The sequence below is a fragment of the Sus scrofa genome, chromosome 18 (assembly GCF_000003025.6).
Source record: "Sus scrofa isolate TJ Tabasco breed Duroc chromosome 18, Sscrofa11.1, whole genome shotgun sequence".
NCBI lineage: Eukaryota > Metazoa > Chordata > Mammalia > Artiodactyla > Suidae > Sus > Sus scrofa.
The window spans coordinates 10,489,673-10,515,192 of NC_010460.4; the positions used below are offsets into that span (position 1 = coordinate 10,489,673).

The 25,520-nt window shown below is 42.6% G+C and overlaps 1 protein-coding gene and 2 pseudogenes across 2 annotated transcripts in view; 2 read left to right on the plus strand and 1 right to left on the minus strand.

Moving 5' to 3' along the window:
- Positions 1-19,923, minus strand: part of TTC26 (tetratricopeptide repeat domain 26) — a 46,926-nt gene extending 27,003 nt beyond the window's left edge. For both annotated transcript variants that reach the window (XM_005657746.3, XM_003134620.5), the window contains exons 1-7: positions 19,781-19,923; positions 19,019-19,156; positions 14,908-15,000; positions 12,501-12,615; positions 10,721-10,770; positions 7,181-7,326; positions 5,405-5,576 (exon numbers count right to left, since the gene is read on the minus strand). In XM_005657746.3, coding sequence (XP_005657803.1) covers positions 5,405-5,576; positions 7,181-7,326; positions 10,721-10,770; positions 12,501-12,615; positions 14,908-15,000; positions 19,019-19,156; positions 19,781-19,783 — 717 coding nt within the window. In that variant the 5' untranslated portion in view covers positions 19,784-19,923. The remainder of the gene's footprint in view (positions 1-5,404; positions 5,577-7,180; positions 7,327-10,720; positions 10,771-12,500; positions 12,616-14,907; positions 15,001-19,018; positions 19,157-19,780) is intronic.
- LOC102164904 lies at positions 859-2,423 on the plus strand (annotated as a pseudogene).
- On the plus strand, positions 12,623-17,676 carry LOC110257599 (annotated as a pseudogene).

The window sequence follows — 25,520 nt, forward strand, 5'->3', positions numbered from 1 at the left end:
TTTCTTTGGTGGCAGAAGCATGGCAAACTCACTGGGCATATGTACCATGATTTTAAAAAAACCCCACTTATTGTCATGAGGGTTGATGTCACTTTTTTGCTTTTATAAATAATGATGCAATAAGCATCTTTGTTGTGTATGCACACACACACACACACACACACACACATGCATACAAGAAAATAAAAAAGTGAAAGCTTGACGACTTGATAGAAACCATGTAAGAAATTGTCCTCATGAAATATGTGCTTTTACATTCAAATTTTTTGTGCTCTATATTTAAAACATATATTAGGATTTTATCTTTTTGATCTGATTTACTAATCTTTGTCTTTAATTGAGAAATCAAACCTTTTAAATAGAACTACGGATAATATGGATTTGAAAAAGGCAAAGCAATAAGGCTGTTACAAGATAATATCAGAGAACATGATTTGGGCTAGGAAATCATTTCTTAGACAAAATATAGAAAGTTCTAAACATAAAGAAAGAGATAAATTTGATGACGTTTCAGGCTAATTGCTGATATTTACTGAGCGTTTACCATGTGTACCAAGCTAAGGGCTATAATAATTCAGTCCTATTACTTGGCGTATTTTGCAGATGATGCTTACGGAGGTTAAGCAGCTCACTGAAAGCCACGTAGCTAGTAAGCTAGGACTGGAATGTGGGTCTATCTGCTTTCAAAGCTCCTGTTCCTAATCACTACCCTGGAGGCCTTCCCAGTTTGGAGGTAAGGGGATAAATTTCTTTATCCTCTGAAACCAGTGTCTTCCTTCCTCTCACCGGCATCCTGTATTCACTGCTTCTATGTCTTTGTCATCTACTTGTCATAACCCTGCCATACCCTTTAGGACAATGGCCAACCCAAGTGAATCCAGTTATGAAAACCAATGGCTTTTTCTCAATCTTCACCTTTACTGACCTCTTCTGAACCTCCTTCTTCTTTGAATGGGATTTTCCCTTAACTTGTTAGTCATATTTTAAATTTCTCATTTAGCCATTACTTAGTTGGCATCAACTTTGTGTGTGTACTGTGTTAGGTCCTAGAATACAAATGTCAAAAACAGCCTCAACCTGCAATTTGTTTGTCCAGATTAAAGAAAATTAAAGTAGCTTAGGGAGATCCCATTGTGGCTCCGTGGAAACGAATCTGACTAGTAACCATGAGGACGCAGGTTCGCTCCCTGGCCTCGCTCAGTAGGTTAGGGGTCCGGCATTGCCATAAGCTGTGGTGTAGGTCACAGACGTGGCACGGATCTGGTGTTGCTGTGGCTGTGGTGTAGGCCGGCAGCTACAGCTCAAATTGGACTCCTAGCCTGGGAACTTCTACATGCTGTGGGTGTGGCCCTAAAAAAAAAAAAAGAAAAAGAAAAAGAAGCAGGTTAATGGAGTTCCCGTCATGGTGCAGTGGAAACAATCTGACTAGGGACCATGAGGTTGCAGGTTCAATCCCTGGCCTCGCTCGGTGGGTTAAGGATCCGGTGTTGGCGTGAGCTGTGGTGTAGGTCACAGACGCATCTTGGATTTGGCGTTGCTGTGGCTGTGGCGTAGGCCGGCAGCCGTAGCTCTGAATAAACCCCTAGCCTGGGAACCTCCATATGCCGCGGATGTGGCCCTAAAAAGACAAAAGACAAAAAAAAAAAAAAAAAGAAAAGAAGCAGGTTGGCGAGGCCCTGTGCGGATCTCCAGATACTCTGAGCTCCAGTGCAGGTCAGGGCCACGGCTCTGTGCTACCCCCTGGCTGTGGGCTTCAACAAGGGCCACAGGGTGACCAAGAATGTAAGCAAGCCCAGGCACAGCCCCTGCCGCGGGCGCCTCTCCAAGCATATCAAGTGCCTGTGGACATGACCTGAGAGGTGCGCAGCTTCGCCCCTTACGAGCAGCTGAGCAGCTGGCCATGGGGCTACTCAAGGTCTCCAAGGACAAGCAGGCCCACGCGTTCATCAAGAAAAGGGTGAGGATACACACATCCGCACCTAAAGGAAAAGAGAGGACCTGAGGACTGTTCCGGCCACCATGAGGAAAGCAGCAGCCAAGAAGGACAGCGCTACCTCTCCTCCGTGCATAATAAAACCTTTTCAGAAAAAAAAAAGATAATTAGGCAACTGCTACATAATAAGCTTGATTTTCTATATACAAAGCCATGTATAATAACCATATTATTGCCAATTATTTGTTGGTAAGATAAAATAATCATATTGTTATCAACATACAATTTGGCTTATATATATAATCATGCTTATTTTTGCAGCTTTATACATATAAAATTACAGCTTATTTTCGGTAGCTGTATTATTATGTATATATATATACATAAATTAAGAGCAAAGAGGTATGTACACCTAAATTCAAAATAAGTTTTTTTTCCCCCAGCCACGCCCTCAGCATATGAAAGTTCCCGGACCAGGAAGAGAATGACCCACAGCTGTGGCAACATCAGGTCTGTAACCCACTGCACCAGGCTGGGGATCAAACCTGCACTGCCCTCAGAGACACCACTGGATCCTTATCTCCTGCAGTAAGTTTTGTTGTTGTCTTTACCTTGCCAGTAGCATTCAGAAGTTTCCGGGCCAGAGAGTGAACCTGTGCCACAGCAGTGACACCGCCAGATCTTTAACCTGCTGTGCCACCAGGGAACTCCTGCAGTAAGTTTTAACAGTTAAGTCTATGGGATTTAGAATCAGAGTTTGAAACCTGAGTTTCTCACTTGTTAGTTGTATAACCTTGGGTACTTTAAGAATTAAGTGAATCATTACAGATTATTCAATGCTTACTATAGAAGACCAGAATGCTTTGATGTTGAACCATATAATATAAAACCCATTATAGAAGTTACTAGAGGAATGCCTGCTTTTAAATGACTTAATGAAATTATCATAAGTAAACACAAACTATATCCCATTGTTCTAAAAAAAACCAACCCCACCTTTTTAGGGTACATTTGACATAGTCACCTACTTCTGGAGAACACTATGAAATCAATGTATAAACTGCATGGACACAATTTCAAGGGGAAAAGCATGCCTTTGGGAGATGGGAAGCGCGTTTGGTGTCCGGACTTGGACAGCGCTAGGCCCACAGCACGTTGCTAGCTGTGCCACCCACACCAGACTGTAGAAAGAACATGTGCAGACAAAATGTAAACATTTAATAGGCTGGACCTTATACTAAAACTAGCAAAGTCCCCAAGACTGACTCAAGGCAGAAAGGCAAGAATGCAGTTCTTTTATTTGTTCTAACCAAAAGGTGAAAACTCTAACAATACCAAACTGCAAATCCAGTTTATTATTAAACTGCTGAGGCTGGGAACTAGCCAATTCGGCAGACTCAAGGGATTCTAGTTGAAATGAGGATATCCAAGAATGTATTTTACATAATATGTAAAAGGATTGCTGCATTGCATTCGAAGCAATTTAACGGACAAGAATTTATTTTGCCACAACTGACCATCCTTATCCACAGGAGCCGGGGGCATGGGCGAAGGACAAGTGCTCCCTCTCCCGCCCCCTCCCCTGCCAACTGCTAAGCACTGGTTCACTCAGCAGGTGGCCCTCTGCCAGTGTGACGCTTGTGAGTAGTGCTCCTTGCTATTACATAGTCATATGTGATTCGATAGTGCAGTTAATTTTCTGGTTTCAGTTTCTTTCCTTCCTCTTCCTGCTCTAGGGTTATATGATGCCATTTAAACTGCTTTTGGGGCAAAGTGAGAGTTTAAATTTTTGACAAATGCACAAATTTTACATTTAAATTTTGGTGGCTTCTGACAACAACTAAAGTAATAGCCAAAGCAGTAAAGGCCAAGGGCCAGGGATCAAACCTGGGCACCAGCAGCCACCCAAGCTGTTGCAGTGACAATGCTGGATCCTCAACCCACTGCGCCACAGGAAATTTCCAAGCGTGGCTCCCTTGTAGGGCTAACATAAAAATTCTGTACATAAAGTTTATATAGATATGTAAACCTGAAGCTGTATGTGGATACAGTATAAAACATGCTATCGTTATGTTGATTTATACATCTGCTTCTATGTGTGTGTGAATGTGAGCGTGTATGCAGTTAAACAGAATGGGATTGTAACGTATGGCCTCCTATGCACTGCATTTCCCATAAAAAGAGAGATAAGAGAATTTATCCAAGGCTTGTCAGGGAAACCAAATAATGGATATGAAGCAGTCTGCGCAGGTAAGGAGTTAACCACTTTCTAAGCACGTATAAAATGTCCACCACTGCAGTCTCGTGGGGAAACCTTCAAGGAGACACTGAAGTGTGCTGAGCAGAGGAAGGCACTCGAGGAAATGGGACTGTTGATGCAAAGCTACAGTGGTGAGAAAGTGTGGGTGTGTGGAGCAACCTCAGTGGCGGGACTGGACAGAATAAGGCCAGCGGCAGGAGAGTTATTTCACGAACTGAGATAAGACAGAAGGAATGCCTGAACTAGAGCAGGGGCAGAGGAGAAGAGGGGCCAGATAAAAGAAAAGTCTGGGATGGAGAACTGCTAGGAACTGGTGGGTGATTAGATGGTGGATGAAGCAGAAGACGGTGATGGAGAGCCTACGTTTGGGGTTTTGTTTTTGTTTTCACTTTTACAGCCACACCTGCGGCATATGGAAGTTCCCAGGCCAGGGGTCAAATCAGAGCTTCAGCTGCAGCCTACGCCACAGCTACAGCAACACTGGATGAGAGCCACATCTGTGAGCTACACTGCAGCTTGAGGCAACTCAGGATCTTCAGCCCACTGAGCGAGGCCAGGGATCAAACCCACATCCTCACAGGGACTATGGCGGGTCCTTAACCCACTGAGCCACAATGGGAACTCCCACAAACATATTTTAGAGAAAGAAGTGAAAGCACTCGGTTTTAACATATTTAAGTTAATGTAAGGCACACATCTACAATATATTAGACACACAGAGGAAGGAGTTCCCATCGTAGCACAGCAGAAACGAATCCAACTAGGAACCATGAGGTTGTGGGTTCAATCCCTGGCCTCACTCAGTGAGTTAAGGATCTGGCATTGCTGTGAGCCGTGGTGTAGGTCGCAGACATGGCTCGGATCTGGTGTTGCTGTGGCTGTGGCCTAGACTGGCAGCTGTAGCTCAGATTCCACCCCTAGCCTGGGAACCTCCATATGATGTAGGTGTGGCCCTAAAAAGCAAAAGAAAAAGAAAAAAGAAAGAAAGAAAAAGAAAAAGAAAAAAAAACCAGAGAGAATTTGGAAGTGAACATTCTTTTTAGAATATCTGATAAATATAATTATTTATACAGTTAGGTTCTTATAAAATCATACTGGCTATAACAAAGGGATACTAATCAAAAGCAACAGATAGTAGAACTTCATGAATGACCCAGGAAACGCAGGGTAATTCACACTGGTATTACGCTAAAAGCAAGTTTCAACACTACCTCGGCTGCTTTGCCGTTGTAAAGGCGAAAATGATTGCAGGCCTTAAGGTTGAGTGCGATGGTACTATCAGGAATTTGCTGAAGATAAACAGCCAGAACTTCTTGAGACACATCGTAGTAATCCAACTTGTAGTAACACAGGGCCACATAAACGTTGAGGGCAAGGTACTCCCTGTCGGGGGAAAGAAGAAGTGTTGTCACACTAGGCTTTCTAATAGCTCCAATGGACAGCAAGACAAAGAGGACTTTGCTCCTCCTAAAGAAAGAAGGCAATACAGTCAGTATAGTATTTTTCTTTCTGTAAAATAATATTCAGGTGTTTTGATATAAACACTAAGAAATGACAACTAAGAGGATAAAGGGAAAAGTTCAACTCCTACTTGTTCATGTTAAAAAATGAACATAATCTAATTAAGCATAAATGCAAATAAACAGACACTGTACAGAGGACGGACAGACAGGGCAGGTGGATCTGATGACCGAGAATGGGTGAGCGGCTGATGGCAAAGGCCAACGAGGGAGCAGGGAAGCGGATGAGATTTGGGGGTGGAAAGAGGCCAAAGCAGTCAGTGAAAAGTTAGAATTTACTTCTTCAGAAGGTGTGTTTCTAATTTTGTCAGCAAGTTACCTACAATGTAACTACAACACTGGAACGGATCCACCTAGACGCTACATTTTCAACAGGTGTGATATCACCCCCAAAGGGGCATAAGTTGGTTCTCACGGAGAGGTGGAAAATCATACTCATTTTATGTACGAAGCATAGATATACATACAGCACAGAAACAGAAATACAGATTATCTGTGGTGTTAAAATTTAATGGGTTCCTGTTGTGGCTTAGCAGGTCAAGAAGCCGACTAGTATCCATGAAGATGAGGGTTCAATCCCTGGCCTTTCTCAGTGGCTTAACGGATTCAGCATTGCCAAAAGCTGTGGTGTAGACTGTAGATGAGGCTTGGATCCTGTCTTGCTGTGGCTGTGGTGTAGGCCATCAGTTACAGCTCCAATTCAACCCCTAGCCCAGGAATTTCCATAAGCCACAGGTGCAGCCCTAAAAAGAAAAAAAAAAAAAAAAGTTAATCATATTTGGAGTTCCCGGTGTAGCTCAGTGGTCACAAAACTGACTAGTATCTATGAGGATGAGGGTTTGATCCCTGGCCCCACTCAGTGGGTTAGGATCTGGCTTTGCTGTGAGCTGCAGGATAGGTCGCAGACAAGGCTCAGATCTGGCATTGCTGCGGCTCTGACATAGGCTGGCAGCTGTAGCTCTGATTTGATCCCTTGCTTGGGAACCTCTGTATGCCGGGAGTGTGGCCCTAAAAAGCAAAAAATAAAAAATAAAAAAAATGAAAATTTCATGGGAGAGCAATTAAGGGTGGGGAGAGTCTAAAAAGATTCCTTGTAAGGGAGATAACGAAATAAAGGTGAAGAAACCCTAGTCTAGACAATACTGAGGTTTTGTTTTTGTTTTTTCTTTTTTGGCTACCCCACAGCATATGGAGCTCCAAGCCAGAGTTGCGACTTATACCACAGCTGTGGCAACACCAGATCCTTAGCTCACTCTGTCAGGCCAGGGATGGAACCAGAGTCTCTACCAACCCTGCCGGAACTCCAGGGGGAACTCTAACAATAAGGAGCTCTAAATATCACCAGATTATCAGTTAAACAGATTTGAAGGCATGGTGATAAGAGACCCAAAAGACAGTGGTCCTCAGCCAAACGAGGTAAAGAAACCAACAAAGTAAGATTTCAAGTAGACATAAAAGGACACGGACCTGTTGTCTAGCAGAATCCGCTTATAAATATCAATAGCTTCTTGGTAGTGAGATCGCATATAGTGGATCGAGGCCAAACTGAGCTGATCTTCGGTGACATCCTGAAGATTCTGATGAAAGTTCATCAATTTCTTCTCATCATTAAACTAAAAAAGTAAGAGAGAAAAAGACGTGTAAACGTTCACATTAGAGAACAGTTAGAGAAATCAATACCCAGGTTACAGAGATTTTAACTCCTCCTCCTCCGCGTGTCAATCTGCTCTCCCAGGTTCCCTTCGGCTCCTTGTCTTCTTGTCCTCCTTTCAGAGAAGCATGAAAATTGCCCCTAGAGTCAGAGCCTTGACAATGGAAAGCCTTTAAAGTACAGCTCATATTAATTATGTGATTCCCCTCCTCCTTTTACCTTCTTTTTCTTTTCTATTTCTCTCTCCGTATTTTCTCTTTCCTTTTTTTCTAGGTCTCTATATTTCGTACATGCTGTCTATAAGAGAGAGATTTAAAACAGAAGGACACAGAGAGGTAGAAAGGGAAAGGATACAAAAGATATAATAGGGATGGAGTGGGAGTTTGGGGTTAATAGATGCAAACTATTGCCTTTGGAGTGGATAAGCAATGAGATCCTGCTGTACAGCACGGGGAACTATGTCTAGTCACTGGTGATAGAACACGATGGAGGATAGTGTGAGAAAAAGAGTGTGTACACACACACACACATATATATATATATACACACACACACACGTGTGACTGGGTCACCTTGCTGTACAGTAGAAAATTGACAGAACGCTGTAAAGCAGTTATGTTGCAAAAAATAAAAAATCATTAAAAAAAGAATGTACATATTTTAGTTACTAATGTGTATACATATATACAATATATATATGACTGGTCACTTTGCTGTACAGCAGAAATTGACAGAACTTTGTAAATCAACTATAATAAAAAATTTTTAAAAGATATAATAGACAGGAGTTCCCGTTGTGGCTCAGTGGTTAACGAATCCGACTAGGAACCATGAGATTGTGGGTTCGGTCCCTGGCCTTGCTCAGTGGGTTAAAGGATCCAGCGCTACCGTGAGCTGTGGTGTAGGTTGCAGATGTGGCTCAGTTCCCATGTTGCTGTGGCTCTGGCATAGGCTGGTGGCTACAGCTCAAATTCGACCCCTGGCCTGGGAACCTCCATATGCCGCGGGAGCGGCCCTAGAAACGGCAAAAAGACAAAAAAAAAAAAAAAAAAAAAAAAATTTATCCCAGGGAGTTTCTGCTGTGGCTCAGCAGAAATAAATCTGACTAGTCATGAGGATTCGGATTCAATCCCTGGCCTCGCTCAGTGGGTTAAGGATCCGGCACTGCTGTGAGCTGTGGTATAGATCACAGAAGGGGCTTGGATCCCATGTTGCTGTGGCTGTGGTGTAGGCCGGCAGCTGTAGTTCCAATTTGACCCCTAGCCTGGGAACTTCCATATGCTGTGGGTACAGCCCTAAAAAAGCAAAAAACCAAACAAATAAACAAAAATAATAATTATTGCATAGGGAAATATACCAAAAGGTTGAATTGCAGTTAACTTTAAATATGGTAGATGTGGAGTTCCCGTCGTAGCGCAGTGGTTAACGAATCCGACTAAGAACCATGAGGTTGCGGGTTCGATCCCTGCCCTTGCTCAGCGGGTTAACGATCCGGCGTTGCCATGAGCTGTGGTGTAGGTTGCAGACGCGGCTCGGATCCCGCGTTGCTGTGGCTCTGGCGTAGGCTGGCGGCTACAGCTCCGATTGGACCCCTAGCCTGGGAACCTCCATATGCCACAGGAGCGGCCCAAGAAATAGCAAAAAAAAAAGACAAAGAAAAATATGGTAGATGTTATACCCTTTTTTTTGAATATTTATATGTTTAATGGAATTAATGTATAATTTTATAATTTGAAAAATTATTTTTATTTTTTGCTGTGCCCCCAACATGTGGAAGTTCTAAGGCCAGGGACTGAACCTGAGCCACAGTAGAAACAACGCTGATCCTTAACCTGCTGAGCCACCAGGGAACCCTGAAAAATTATTTTAAAAATAATTTTATGATGATGATCAAAATTATTGCTATAGGGCAATTCTGAAAAATGTGTGTTTATTTTCAGGAGTCAGGACAAGGTGTCTTTTGATTATGTTTCCTAAGAGACAATAAAATGGTGTTAACAGCTTAATCTTAAATGATTACTGCTTGAGAAGAACTAAAACCTATTATCTCTGAATAAATTAACAGGGCAAAAAATTAATGGGGGAGAAAATTCTATAAAATTAATACCTATGTTCTACTTGTTGTAGAAATATTAATAAGAATTTCTACTTATGGAGTTCCCGTCATGGCTCAGCAGTAATGAACCCAACTAGGATCCATGAGGATGAGGTTTCAATCCCTGGCCTCAATCAGTGGGTTAAGAATCCAGAGTTGCTGTGACCTATGATGTAGGCTGGCAGCTACAGTTCCAATTTGACCCCTAACCTAGGAGCTTCCATATGCTGTGGTGTGGGCCAAAAAAAGAAAAAAGAAAGAAAAAAGAATTTCTCCTTAATTCTCATTCATCCTTGTTGGTAACAAGAAGAAAAAGAAAAATATTTTAAAAATAAAAAGTGTGGGGTACCCTGCTACACTGTTGGTAGGAATGTAAATTGGTATAACCCCTATAGAAAACAGTATGGAGGTACCTCAGAAAACTAAATACAGAACTATTGTATGATTCAGCAATCCCACTCTTGGGCATATATCCAGACTAAACTGTCCTTGAAAAAGATACATGCACCCCTATGCTCACTGCAGCACCATTCACAATAGCCAAGACATGGAAACAATCTAAATGTCCATTGACAGACGAATGGATTAAGTTGTGGTATATATAGATATATATATATATCTATATACACAATGGAATACCACTCAGCCACAAAAAAGAACAAAATAATGCCATTTGCAGCAACATGGATGGAACTAGAGACTCTCATACTAAGTGAAGTAAATCAGAAAGAGAAAAACAAATACCACGTGATATCACTTATATCTGGAATCTAATATATGGCACAAATGAACCTTTCCACAGAAAAGAAACTCATGGACTTGGAGAACAGACTTGTGGTTTCCAAGGGGGAGGGAAGGGAGTGGGATGGACTGGGAATCTGGGGTTAATAGACACAAACTATTGCATTTGGAATGGATAAGCCATGAGATCCTGCTGTGTAGCACAGGGAACTATATCTAGTCACTTGTGATGGAGCATGGTGGAGGATAATGTGAGAAAAAGGAATGTATATATATGTGTGTGACTGGGTCACTTTGCTGTACAGCAGAAAACTGACAGAACACAGTAAACCAACTATAATGGAAAAAATAAAAATCATTATTAAAAAATAAATAAAAATAAAATATCTTTGCTATTATGATAGAAGAAAAATACAATAATAAAAATTGTGAAGTCAATTATACTTCAATTTAAAAAAATACTCAAAATTTTTTTATTTCAAAAAATAGAAACAAACGTGTGAAATGAGAACATAAATACCTTGTGAGCCAAGTGGAAGAGGAGGCGGTTTTGAAGTCGGCTTTTTGGAGCTGAGAAAAAAAGAAAAAAATCCAAGCTGCTTATTAAAGAACTCAGTTGTCTATGGCACTTAGTCCTTTGCAGGACTGACTTGACATTCGGATAAATCTTCCCAAATCCTTACCTATCTGATCCTGCTATGTCTCTGCTGTAATTTGTATTATTTTAGTCTAGTTCTACTGCACAGCAGCAACAATATCAAGACCCAAAAGAAAAATGTTCTATGGTTCTGCCCTTGCACACCCCTCGTTCTTCCTGATTCTATCGTGTAAAGCACAAAACAGCACACCTCACAGCTCAAGCAGCAGCCCACCCTGTGTCATTCACCCTGAACCAAACACAGGAAATAAACACTCATAATCATCTCAATACATGTAGGAGTTCACGAGCATTTAGCTATTCCTCCAGTATTCTTGGTCAATTCCTTCTAAAATCTCCTTTCCACAGTTATACTGCCATGTTAAATACTGGCCCAGTTTCCATTACGTAGATCCCCTGGCATGACCATTCACTATCTGGTAGCAAGACAGTTAAGCAAAAAGTTTAACACCTTTTAAGTTCCAGATTCCCTTTGCACTCCTGGAGAATCTTCCTAATTCTAGAAACTCAATCCTCTATCTCTTCACAGCAAAAAAGTCATACTTCAATGTATAAAAAAGAAAAAATATGGAAAGAGAGAGAGCTGCCTTGATCACCTCCTATGTGTCTAACACGGTTCTAGGCACAAAGTCTAGAAACATGAGATAAACAACTCAAAGGCCTTTATAACTAAATTAGGAAGAAATACATTAGCAAATTGAAACAATTTGGGCACAAATCAAGAGGCTTCAAGTTCCACATTTTCCATGAATTTAAACTGGAATTCTTCCTAAGTATGCATAGATCTGGTAATTCTCTAAGAATTTGACCCTAGAATATGTTCTTCCCTCAAAAATTTCCTAACAAACATTCCTCTGCCCGTTTTCTCTACATTTCTTTGATTCACACTCTAATTATTCTTTTTTTAATGATTTTTAGTTTTTCCATGATAGTTGGTTTAGAGTGTTCTGTCAATTTCTACGGTACAGTACTCTAATTATTCTTAATCTTCCCTCCCATATTTCCTTTTGGTCCTAATCTTATTGTCAAATTAGAGTCCAGTTCTCCTAAAATGACTGTCATGGCAAGTAAAGCAAAAGGGAAGAAATCCGGGTTCTTCAAGCTGGAATTTCTTGGCTTCTCATTTAGAAGCAGGAAAAGAAGCTTCATAAAATTTAATTTCTAACAGCCTGAACTCCTATCAACTCCTATAGCCAACTCCTATCAGCAGCAGGAACTTCCTACCATGCTGGGGCCTGAGAAAGACACCCTCTGCTCTTCCCTCCCTCATCCTTCTGCTTTTTTGCATTTTGGCTGCACCTGCAACATGCAGAAGTTCCAGGGCCAGGGATCAAACCTGCACTACAGCAGTGACAACACCAGATCCTTAACCCATTAGGTCACCAGGGAACTCCTCGTCCTTCTGCTTTTTGGCTGTAGCTTCTGAGGAGGTGAAGTGGGGAGCACTGAGATTAATTCTCTTTTTAAACATAAAGTTGCTAAGAGCCAATATTCTTTGAAGAGTAAAGCTTTTTTTCTTTTAGCTTTCTAATATCACTTGATTTTTCCTCAATAGAAAAAGGAATTAAATAAGTTTTAAACTCTTCCAAATGACTCTTTACTATTAGTGATGAATACTAGATATTAAAAGGGCCCATTTTACCTTTAAATCCAGCTGCTTCAGCTTGTTTATACATTCCAAGGAAAAAGTAGGTACAGGCTAGGTTCACCCAGACTTCAGGATTGCAATTTTCCTCTTTTGTCGCATTTTCATATTCCTGAAACATACATTATGCAGTGATCTCATTTTGGCAGTAAAACAATCAAGGGGGCCATTCCGTTATGTAACATGGAACAGGCGTTCTTCCCGCAACTAGGCAACTTCATATTTAGGGAATTCTATTCCATACCTATAATATTAAATTTGGAAGCTAAGGCTCAATCCTACTCAAGCAGGGCTATTGTCCACATAACCTTACATTTGTTTTTTTCCTCTTCTAAAACTGATATGGGCTGGAGTTCCCACTTTGGTGCAACAGGATCGGCAATATCTTGGGAGCCCTGGGACACAGGTTCAACTCCCGGCCTGGCACCGTGGATTAAGGGTTGCCGAAGCTGAGGCCTAGAGACCGAGGCTCGGATCTGACCTCTGGCCTGGGAACTCCATATGCCAAGGGGCGGCCAAAAAACAGGACAAAAACAAACAAAATAAAATGAAATTGACATGGGCTAACAAGCTGCAGAAATGAAAAGTAACTAAAATATTTTCTTTTTGCTAACTAAAAAAAACATACAAAAGATACCTTATTAAAAATGCGCGGCGACTATTTCCCAGTAAGTGACCTCTAAAATGGTTGGCTATTCACTTGACCCAGAAAACGGCATGAAATCATGCAAATCAAGAGGTTCAAATCTTCGTGTTCACTTTGAGAGTACTCACGAAACTGCCCAGGCCATTAAGGGTATGCATATTCCAACACCACCAAGTATCTGAAGGCTGTCCCTTCACAGAAGCAATGTGTGCTGTTCCACTATTACAAGGGTGGCGTTGGTAGATGGGCCCAGGCCAGACACTGGGACTGGACACAGGGTCGGTGGCCCCAAAAGAGAGCTGCATTTTTATAGCACACGCTCAAAAACGCAGAGGGTGATGCTGAACTTCAGGGCTCAGATGTAGAGTCTCCGGTCACTGAGCACATCCAGGTGAACAAAAGCCCCCGAGGCGCAGGCCGGGACTTACAGAGCTCATGGTCAGATCAACCCTTCTGTTCAGTTCTCCCTGCCACACAGAGATGATCCTTACTGAAAAAGAACAGGCTGCTCCTAAGCCCGAAGGGAGACTGCACAGAAGAAAAAGATACGCTTGAAGAAACTGAAGGAACTCATGGCCTGGGAATAAATCCCACAAAACTAAGTGGAAATAAATGCAGGGGTTCAGTTAACATCTGACAACCTTAATACCCTATGAATTTCATTCTAACTGTTTTCTGGTTGGGTGTATTTGGCTCTACGTTTTAAAAATTTGCTGTTCTTTTGTTTTTGTCTTTTCCTGCCAAGGACACTTTCTGAGATTTACTTCGTCAACGACATCTTCCACACACTCTGTTCCAGTTTACCAGTCTTCACTAGATGCCTTTTTCTTTCTTCCTCCACTTGAGAAAAAAAAGAGTACTTTTCTCCCACATCTTTCACCAATACTACCAGCTTCTATTCTGCCCTTTGCACAGCTTCACTTTTTCTTTATTGAACTTGTTGCTTCTGTTCATCTCACTTACTTATTACCTGGGTACTTTCATCTTAATAACGCAGGTTCTTTAAATATCCTTAGATTACATTTTGAGAGTAAGAATATGTGGGAAATGTTTAAACAATTTCATTTATGAATTAAAAATTGACATAAAGCATCTGCAATTTTATCTAGATCCACGATTCCATGAATTGTTAATTATATTATAGGGTTTACCATGACCAAGAAAAACAACTTTCAAAACTACACTTAGAAACTATAAAGATAAGGAGTTCCTGCTGTGGCTCAGTGGGTTATGAGCCCGACTAGTATCCATGAGGATGTGGGTTTGATCCCTGGCCTCGCTCAGTGAGTTGAGACCCTCAGTGAGGATCTGACATTGCCACAAGCTGTGGCATAGGTGGCAGATGCAGCTCGGATCCTGTGCTGCTATGTCTGTGGCGTAGGCTGAGGCCTATGGCTCCCATTCATCCTCTAGCCTGGGAATTTCCATATGTCCCAGAGGTGGCCCTAAAAGGAACCCCCCCAAAATTGAACAATCTCATTAGTATATATCTAAAGGCAAAAAGTAAACAAGACATTTACACATATATTTGAACATATATAGAAGATTCCTGAAGCAATGCATCAAAACGGAGCCAATGGTTACTTCCATTAACGGAGAAATCGGATTGAGGAAGGCAGACAGGGTGGCTTTTCTTCCTTTTGTTTTGTTCTCGTCTACATTGTTTGAACTTTACCATGAGCATGTACTACTACAATACAAAGTATAATAACATTTTGAAAAACCCTTCTGTTACCAAGAAAAATTTTTCAAACTAACCTCCAAAGCTCTCTTGTAGTCACCCAGGTGAAAAGCACAGTATCCAATCCACAAATTAGTATCCTCTTCTTGTTCCCCAACATGACGTTTGAACTTCATGTTAAAATTTCATGAAAAAAAAAATCATAAATACTTTGAATACTAAACCCTCCATTTAGAAAACTGCTGTTATTGATGAACAATAAGAAACTGAAAGTTTTAGAAGCAAGATAATCTTGGTTTCATTAAACCTATACAGAACTCAGTACAATTACCTTTAAACTGTCACTGAAATATTTATATATTTATTTTTCTTTTTTGTTTTTTAGGGCCGTACCCGCAGCATACGGAAGTTCCCAGGCTAGGGGTCGAATCAGAGCTACAGCTGCCAGTCTACACCACAGCCACAGCCACAGCCACGCAGGATTCTTAACCCACTGAGCGAGGCCAGGGATTGAACCCACATCCTCATGAATCCTCGTCAGGTTCGTTAACCACTGAGCCAAGAAGGGAACTCCCTGTCACTGAAATATTTATTCTCAAATATTCCACATTTGTTTTTCTGTATTTACTGACACCTAACTCCAAGAAACATTTAAGAGTTGATACTTGTAACAATTCTGGGTGATATATAAGGAACACAAGAATTATGCAAGTTCTCTGGGGGCCCATGGGGTTAAGGATCTGGCATTGTCATTGTTGTAGCACAGGTTCGATCTCTGGCTTAGGAAATTTGCATGCCGTGGGCACAGCCAAAGAAAATTATATGAAATACTTATCACCAAATAACAGAAGGTTAGAGAAATTAAGCAATGAACTCAAGGTCACACACAGCCAGTAAGTGTGGTGGCAAGGCCCACCGTAGTCCACTGACTCCAAAGGCCATGTCCTCACCCCCGGTGCACTACTGCATTCAACTTCACATGTCAGAACCTGTCTCATGAGCACAAGCATGTATTTATTCATAGGCTATAACCTTTCATTGAAGATAAGCCATTAAATTCATTCTATTATCCTTGAACAGTCTTACCACAGTCTTTAAGAATTTTTGTTTAATGCTGTTTCATTTGTTTGTTTGTTTATGGCCATACTTGTGGAATATGGGAGTTCCTGGGTCAGGGACTGACTCCGAGCCACAGCTGCAACCTACATGACAGCTGCAGCAATGCTGGATCCATTAACTCACTGCTGGGCCAGGGATCAAACCCTTACCTCTACAGTAATCCAAGACTGCAGTTGGATTCCATTTTTTTTTTTTTAAGTTTTTTGTCTTTTCAGGGCCGCATCCGTGGCATATGGAGGTTCCCAGGCTAGGGGTTCAATCAGAGCATAGCTGCCGGCCTACGCCAGAGCCACAGCAATGTGGGATCCAAGCCGAAAGTGTGACCTACACTACAGGTCATGGCAACACTGGATTGTTAACCCACTGAGTGAGACCAGGAATCGAACCCATGTCCTCATGGATGCTAGTCGGGTTCGCTAACTGCTGAGCCACAATGGGAACTCCTACAGCTGGATTCTTAACCCCTGTGCCACAGCAGGAACTCCAGGAACTAAGGATGTTTAGAAGAATAACCTAATCATTTATGTCCACTGTGAAAAAAATATTCAGGAATTAAAAAAAAAATTAATGAATTCATCAGCCAACAAAAGAAAAGTCCTGTTTGAAGGAAAGGATCGAACCTTGGAGGAGGAATCTGAATGACCACGGGGAGGTGAGATTTTTTTCACTCTATATGGCATTAGGTCAAAAACATGAGTGAAAAATTCAAAGTTAAACAGATTACTGCCACAAAACTTCAAGTGCCTCGACCATTACAAGACGAAGCCATCTATTGATGCCTTCCTGTCTGGAACAAGAAATTCCTTCTGCAGCTAACTCCATAACATTCGAGTCCTCCCCTCATCAAATAGTGTGAATTTGAGTACAGCGCCTTAATTCTGAAGAAATTCTTATCTGAGGTCCTCTTGAATTTGCTGCAGGAATTCCCTGAAGCTCAGGGAGAGCTCTAGAGACTTCCTCACCCCAAACCATGGCAGTTCCTCTTCCCTGCGTCATTGTACTTTGGCTACTCAGGCATGTAAACACAGAGCAGAGCCTCCTTGACAATTTAAAGGCAGCATGGGATTACACAAGCAGGAAAAGGCGGTCCCTGGCGCAAAGAAATGAGAGAAGAGAGAAAGAGACTGACAAAAATTAAGACATGCATCAGAGTTCCCGTCACGGCTAAGCGGTTAACGAACCCGACTAGGATCCACCAGGAAGCAGGTTCGACCCCTGGCCTCATTCGGTAGGTTAAGGATCCAGCGTTGCCATGAGCTGTGGTGTAGGTCACAGACATGGCTCGGATCTGAAGTTGCTGTGGCTGTGGTGTAGGCCGGCGGCTACAGCTCCAATTAGACCCCTAGCCTGGGAACCTCCATGTGCCACAGGTATGGCCCTAAAAAGCAAAAAAAAAAAATTAAAAATAAAAAAATAAAGATGAGAAAGCTGATGCCAAAAGAGTTAAACAATATGCTTCATATGAAAGAACTAGTAGGAAACAGAGGACTATACATGAAAGACCGAGAAAGACACATAAAGCTAATTAAAACAATTATTGGTGATAGAATAATATGGCTGGAGTAGTGCTTTAAGAGAAATTATTGTGGCACAACACAATCAGGCTATGCTGTCTAAACTCTTCATCTCAGGGATCTCTGGTGGCTCAGAAGTTTAAGGATTTGGCATTGTTACTGCTGTGGCTCAGGCCGCAGCTGTGGTATGGGTTCAATCCCTGTCCCAGGAACTTTGCCTGCTGCAGGTATGGCCAAAAAACTCCTGAAACTTCTTTTTTTCAGTTTTAATTTTTTTTTTTTTTTTTTTGGTTTTTTAGAGCTGCTTCCACAGCATGTGGAAGTTCTCAGGCTAGGGATTGAATCAGAACTACAACTGCCAACCTATGCCACAGCTACAGCAACTCGGGGATCCAAGCCGCATCTGCAACCTACTGCACAGCTCAGGGCAAGGCCGGATCCTTGACCCACTGAGTGAGGTCAGTGATCAAACCCGCATCCTCATGGTTCCTAGTTGGGTTCATTAACCACTGAGCCACGAAGGGATCTCCCTCCCCAAACTCTTTTGTCTCTTCAATCTTTGGTGCACTCCTTCATTCTCCTATAACAGGTGCTCCCCACAAAGCACTTTGCCAAAGCATGGTATCCTTGGACCATCTACATCAGAAGCACTTAGGCTGCTCGTGAAAAATACTAGTTCCTAAGCATCACTGGAGACTAATTCTGTAAAGAATCAGAATATATAGGACATATAGGACAGAGTTCAGGAATGTACATTTTAATAAGTACACTAAGTGTCGCTGATACATATTAAAAGTTGAGAACTACTTCATAGAGATTTGAAACATCCTCTGAAGATGTGGTATTTTAGACAATAAGTATGAAATATGACAGAATTCTTTAAATTTGATTTAAATGTCATAACATATAATAGGAGTAAATCACAAATTGATTTGGATGCGGAATGAACAATGTGTGAACTGACAGTGTTCTAAATGTCCCTCTATTATTTTTAGGTTGTATTCACCACCAGTGGGACTAGACATAATTAAAAAGAGTCTCTTAAAAAATAAATTAAAAAAAAATTAAATTAAATTAAATTAAAAAAAAAAGGAGTTCCTGTCGTGGTGCAGTGGTTAACAAATCCGACTAGGAACCATGAGGTTGTGGGTTTGGTCCCTGGCCTTGCTTCAGTGGGTTAAGGGTTCAGTGTTGCCGTGAGCTGTGGTGTAGGTCGCAGACGTGGCTCGGATCCCGCGTTGCTGTGGCTCTGGCGTAGGCTGGCGGGCTACAGCTCCGATTCGACCCCTAGCCTAGGAACCTCCATATGCCGCAGGAGCGGCCCTAGAAAAGGGAAAAAGACAAAAAAAAGGGAAAAAAAAAAGACAAAAAAAGGTCTATCGTTTCATTTCTAATCAGGTTTATAGTTAACTTGGAATTTGGCATCTGTACCTGGAGATGTACAGGTACAGCATGCACCCAGCTGTTCCAACAACATAGCCACCAGCATTCACCCAAGCATTAATCTATGTTCTGGTTATTCACCTCTCAAGAAGCAACCTTCTTTGGACATTACCTCCAACAGAGTAATAGCTCCAGTGAAATCTCTTTGTGAAAGTAGCTCCTCTAGTTTTGGAATCTTCCTACCTTTCTTCTTTCTTCTGTCAGTGTGCGGTAGGTCCCCACCTACAGCAGGTTTGGCTCTTGAAAGCATCTGTGAAAGAAATAACAAAGGCAGCTCTATGCCAATTTTGATAACCAATTTTTTTTGGGAGGGGGCAGCAGCTGTGGCATGTGGAAGTTCCCCCGCCAGGGATCGAACCTGCGCCACAGCAGTGACACAAGCGAGTGCACTGACAAACCCAGATCCACCTAACCCGCTGCCCCACCAAGAAACTCCCCTATAGTGAACTTTAAACTGAGAATGACAGCTCCAGGATTTATAAGTCAAATCCTGTAACGATGACCGCCAGGTAAGCCTATTCAAACTTTTTCTGTAACACGTATTTTACTAAAAGGGCCATCAATCTGTGCTTCAGCTGAAAGAAAACTTCATTATCTCCTCCAATTACAGAGAGGTAAGAGATGCTTTTGCGCAGCTCTGTCACCTCAGCCTTCTCTTGGTCTGCTTTCCATCCCACGCGCAGCTCAGCAAAAGGGAAATGGAGAGTCAGGAGGAAAGAACGCAACCATATATTTACAGTTGCACCCCGTCCCCCCTGGGAATATGGGGAGGGTACCACAGATCATCCTCTGCGGACGCTCCTCGAGTTAACCCAGAAATGTGCTGGGAACCTCTAATCTCGAAACTTCTCCTTCACTGTTCAAAGCCACTAACCATCTTGGCGTCGGTTCTGCGAGCCCCGAAGGCAAACAGACAGCAGAAAGCTGGGCCTCAGTAGCGCCTAGGCATCCACGAAGCTCGCTCGGTCTCCACGGCAACCCGGCTGTGCACCGGTCCGTCCAGAGAAGCGCTCGCCGGAGACCCCATGCCCTCGGCATCTTGGTTCCTATGAGTTTTTGCAGCGGCGGAAGTGGAAGATTCTTTCTCCGGAGGATAGCGTCGTTCTCTGTGCTGAGACCGAGAGTTTGACTGTATTTCTGTGAGTTTACTTTATGAAAAAGAGATTTAGAGTGACGTTGTTTTTCAAATGCAAGTTTCCTGGGAAAGTAATTTTCAAGGACCACTTCCGATTTGGACCGCGTTGGGCTCCATAGCAACCCTGGGTGGTGACGGGCATAGCACGTGACCAAGGTCTCTCAGGCTGTGCTTGGGAAAGCCTTGAAAGGAATTTCTGCCTAACCCAGGGAACTTATGTTTGGAGGCGGGAGTTCACCATAATCCAGTTTCCTATTTCCATAGATAAACCTATTATTGTGATGTGACTTTATGTTAAGATTCCCGCTCACAGAATTTAGAATAGAACTTATGATTTGCTAGAAATAAGGAAATACAAGATGGAATCACAGTGGCCGAAGTGGCAAACATCTGGATTGTTTCTAAAGGTCTGATTTATGACTTTGTTTTTTTTTTTTTTTTTTGCCGCACCTGTGTCTTGCAGATGTTCCCAAGCTGGGGATCAAACCCTTGCCACAGCAGCTACCCGAGCCGCTGCAGTGACAAGGCCAGTTCACACTGGAACTCCATAAGATTTTGAATATTTAAATTAAGATGCAAGTGTGAAGTTAGATAAGTAAACTGATTTTACAGGTGTGCAGAAAGACAAACACAACATAAGAATAGTAAAGTTTTATTAAGTTTTATTCAGCATCTTGTTGAGGAGGAAAAAGGACCAGGAATCAGCCACTCAGCCCTGAGCCAACTCCTCGGAAGAAGTGTGGGAGAAACCAGTTTACATATGATTTCTGGCTGGTGAATGCCTGCAGTCAAGCATCTATCTTGGTAAAATATTACTGCTAACAACAAGGAATAGTCTTTTCTAGTTAATCTTTTTAGCTTTTTGATGTATGGGAAGCTGTAAGAATCTGAGGTCATTAAAATTCTTCCTGAGTTGTATATCTCACTGTCTATGGGACCTGCCTATTCCTGTGTGTCCAAAGCATAGATGCCTTATCCTGTTTTTGTCTTAAATTGCTCCAAAAGTGCTGTTGGTCACCAACTGCAATGGTTTGCCACTTAGCCCTCGTGGAAAAGGTGAGCAATGCCCTTCATCTTATGGATCCTAACTTTTCTGTGTCCATACCTGTATGATGACTTAAAAAAACCTAAAGGTTGGAGTTCCTGTCGTGGCTCAGCGGAAACAAATCTGACTAGTATCCATGAGGACACAGGTTCGATCCCTGGCCTCGCTCAGTAGGTTAAAGATCCAGTGTTGCCAAGAGCTATGATGTAGGTCTTAGACATGGCTTGGATCTGACATTGCTGTGGCTGTGGCGGCTATAGCTCCCATTCAACCCCTAGCCTGGCAACTTCCATGTGCCACAGGTGCGGCCTTAAAAAAACAGAGAAAAAAAAAAAATCCTAGAAGCTGAAAGTCAAGTTTTATTTGGGAAACTTACTAAGGACTATAGCCTGGGAATCAGCTTCTCAGACAGCTCTGAGTAACTGTTCTAAAAGGTAAGAGAGGAGCCAGGATATATCGTAATTTTTGCTGGGGAGAAAATGTACTTGAACATCAAAAAATTAGTACTAATTACAAAAAACAGAACTCTTGAGGATTTTATTGCTTGTCTATGTATAGGAAGATACAAGTGTCTGGGATCCTTGATTTATTTCTTTGATATGAATCTAGGGCCTCTATGATTTATATCAGTTCCCCACAGGGTACACCATTGGGCAGAGGGAGGGAGAGTGCAGTGGCCCTCATTCACGGTTTACTGAAGTGGCATGCAGTAGTCTTTGTTTTCTGAAATGACAGGCCACATTTTTTTTTCTGTCCACAAGTAAGGCTTCTTGTAGCTGAGGTTCTAACTGTTGCACCCCACAGACTATAACTCACAAAAGATGGAATCTGAGTGTAGTTGCTGGAGAGGGGTCGTGACAGGGCACAGCCATTCCCCAGGAGACAGCCCATGTCAGAAGCTGCTTGAGGCTCTGCTGGAGGAGAAGGCGATTGCTGAGAAAAGCCTACCTTATGTGGGTTGCCAGTACCTGCATCTGAACCCATGCTAGCTGTCTTTGTTGAAGAAGCCTCCCTTCCCGGATCTCTTAGAGTGGTTCATTAAACCCCTGATTTCTTTTTATTTTATTTTATTTTTAATTTTTTTGTCTTTTCTAGGGCGCACTCGAGGCATATGGAGGTTCCCGTAGCCGCCAGCCTACACCACAGCAACGCAGGATCTGAGCCGCGTCTGCGACCTACACCACAGCTCAAGGCAATGTGGGATCCTTAACCCCCCAAACAAGGCCAGGGATCGAACCCGCCACCTCATTGTTCCTAATTGGATTTGTTAACCTCTGATCCACAATGGGAACTCCAACCCCTGATTTCTTAAATATTGGGTGTGACTAGTTTGAGTGTATTGAGTACAATAAACTAAGTGATTTGAGCATCTTCTACAATTGGCTATGGCTGCTTTATGACTTAATCCCATGATTCTTACCTGGCCTCATTGCTTTAGGTTACAACACTTATGCACAATAAGGAACTATAATAAATATGTGTTGATTGCACTGCTTGTCTATCTTACTCCTGAACCCAGTTAACACAGTTGCAAAAGTGGTCTAAAATCATCGAATCATGGAATATTAGAGCTGGAAAGGATCTGTGAAGGACATCTAGTCCAACCCTCAGAATTAACAGAGTAATTAACAGAGTTCCCACTGCAGCTCAGCGGTAATCAACCCAACTAGTATCCACGAGGATGTGGGTTTAATCCCTGGCCCTGCCCAGTGAGTTAAGAATCCAGCATTGCTGTGAGCTGTGGTGTAGGTTGGTAGCTGCAGCTCCAATTTGACCCCTAGCCTGGGAACCTCCATATGCCGCAGGTGCAGCCCTAAAAAGCTACAAAAACAAAAAACAAAACAAAACACCCACAGAGTCCAGGGTAGAGGTCTTTCCCACCAAGGTCTAAGGGCAGTGTTGCTCATTATGCTGTTAACAGCCCTGTTGTTCTTGCTAAATCCATTGAAATGATCTCTGATTTCCAGCCGTTTGTGATACTGCTTTAAGCCTCTAAATCCCCAGAGAGGCTGTTTGAACTGTAGCTGTAATTATGAAGAGCAGAATACAGCATTTCGTGTACTTGAGAAGAAGCTCTTATTCCCAACTGTAGCTCTCAGAACCTAAGGTGTTATGAACGATATAATAACAGGTGCCCAAAAACTGGTTGCAGGGCTAAGAGGCAAAGTTGGAACTTGCAACTTTCTTGCCATTGCAACAGTACAGCAATTTCTAAAGAACTATAAAATAAAAACTAGGTCTTCCCAACGTGGCTTAGCCGTTAACAAACCCAACTAGCATCCATGAGGACTCGGGTTTGATCCCTGGCCTTGCTCAGTGGGTTAAGGATCCAGCGATGCCATGAGCTGTGGTGTAGGTCGCAGATGCCGTGCGGATCCTGCGTTGCTGTGGCTGTGGCAGAGGCTCGGATTGAACCCCTAGCCTGGGAACCTCCACATACCTTGGGTGCAGCCCTAAAGAGACAAAAAGACAAATAAATAAATAAATAAAATGAATTCAGATTGTGATGATGGTTGTACGACTGAGTTGTACTCTTTTTTGGGGGCGGGGGGTTGAGTTGTACTCTTAAAACAGGCAAATTTTACGATAAGCGAATTGCGTCTTGCTAACTATGTGTTTGGGGGTTTTGCTTATTTTTTTGTGTGTGTTAATCCAGATCTGCGCTCAAGGGGATGTTCTGGAGTCCCTGTTGCTCCAATGTCGCCCTGATGCACAGTGATACTGGTCCTTGGAAACCACCTGTCAATCACCTGGGGCATGAGGTGCTAAGGGAATGTGAAAAACAGTAAGACAAGTCTGGGCATTTCTTACTGGAGTGGATTTTTGTTAGGTAAAAGTCTCATAATAAAAAGAAACCTCAACCCTTAAAATTCAAATGCTTTGCAAAAAAAGAGAATGTTTTTCAAAAAATGTATCCCACTCCCTCCTAGCGTGTTATACAGGCTAATGGGCAAAGGACCTCCTTTTGACTGTTTTAAGAAAGAACAAGAAATAACCTGAGACAAAGCATTGGGAAAAATACTCCTTAAAGAAATGCATTTTTCGGAGTTCTCTTGTCATGCAGAGGGTTAAAGATCCAGCGTGGTCACTGCTGTGTCTCAGGTCATTGTTGTGGTGAGAGTTTGATCCTTGACCCACATGATATGGGTGCTGCCTTAAAAGAAAAAAAAAGAAATGTATTTTTCAATTATTTTAAAATAATTTATTTTTTCCTGTTACAAAAGTACTAGATATTCACCATGGAAATTTTGGAAGCCACGGAGATTAAAATGAAGAAAATGCAGGGAGTTCCCGTTGAGGCTCAGTGGTCATGAACCCGAGTATATCCATGAGGACGTGGATTTGATCCCTGGCCCTGCTCAGTGGGTTAAGGATCCTGCGTTACCGTGAGCTGTGGTGGAGGTCGCAGATGCAGCTGGGATCCCATGTTGCTGTGGCTGTGGTGTAGGCTGGCAGCTGCAGCTCCTATTCCACCCCGAGCCTGGGAACTCCCATTTGTCACAGGTGTGGCCCTAAAAAGACAAAACACACACACAGAGTAATGTGGACTGTGTAAGGAAACTGCGAAGGTCATCAGGTCCAGAGCAGGAATGAAAGAATAGACCACTTGAAGCGATCAGGTGATCGGGAGTGGGAATGACAATAGGCGATCAGGTTGTGCGTGGCTGGGAAGAGGCAACAGGGAACTTGGGATCTCTGAGTCCCCTGGATGGATGGTCAAGACCAAACTGGGCGTGGCAGGGAGAGAGAGTCCCACAGCTGGCTGCATCTGGGTGGCCTTTCATGGCTTGGGCTTCTTCCTTGGGTACTATGCCCCTTGGGGTAGAGAAGGACTGGGGCTGTGCCCTGAGCCCCATGACAAGACCACCAGGCCCTGAGCATTTACTATGCGTTAAGTGCTTTAAATAATATGAAAACCTAAACAAATGTGGCGTATTCATACCATGGAATATTATTCAGCTGTCAAAGAGAATGCTATAACAGGAATGAGCCTTGAAAACATTACGCTATGAGGCCCCTGGTGGTCTAGAGGTTAGGATTTGGTGTTTTTACCCCTGCAGCCCAGCTTCAGTCTGTGGGCTGGGAACTGAGATTCCACATTAAGTTGTTGCATGCTGCAGCCTTTACACACACACACACACACACACACACACACACACACACACATATGGTGTCACATACTTTATGTATATATATATATATGGTGTCACATACTGTATGACTCCATTTATATGAAATGGCAGAATAGGTAAATTCAGAGGCAGAAAATAGATAATTTGTTGCCAGGGGTTTGGAAAAAGAGTGAACAGAAAGTGACTGCTAGGAGTTCCTGTTCTGGCTCAGCAGAAACGAATCTGACTGGCATCCATGAGGACGCAGGTTCAATCCCAAGCATTGATTAGTGGGTTAAGGATCCGGCATTGCTGTCAGCTG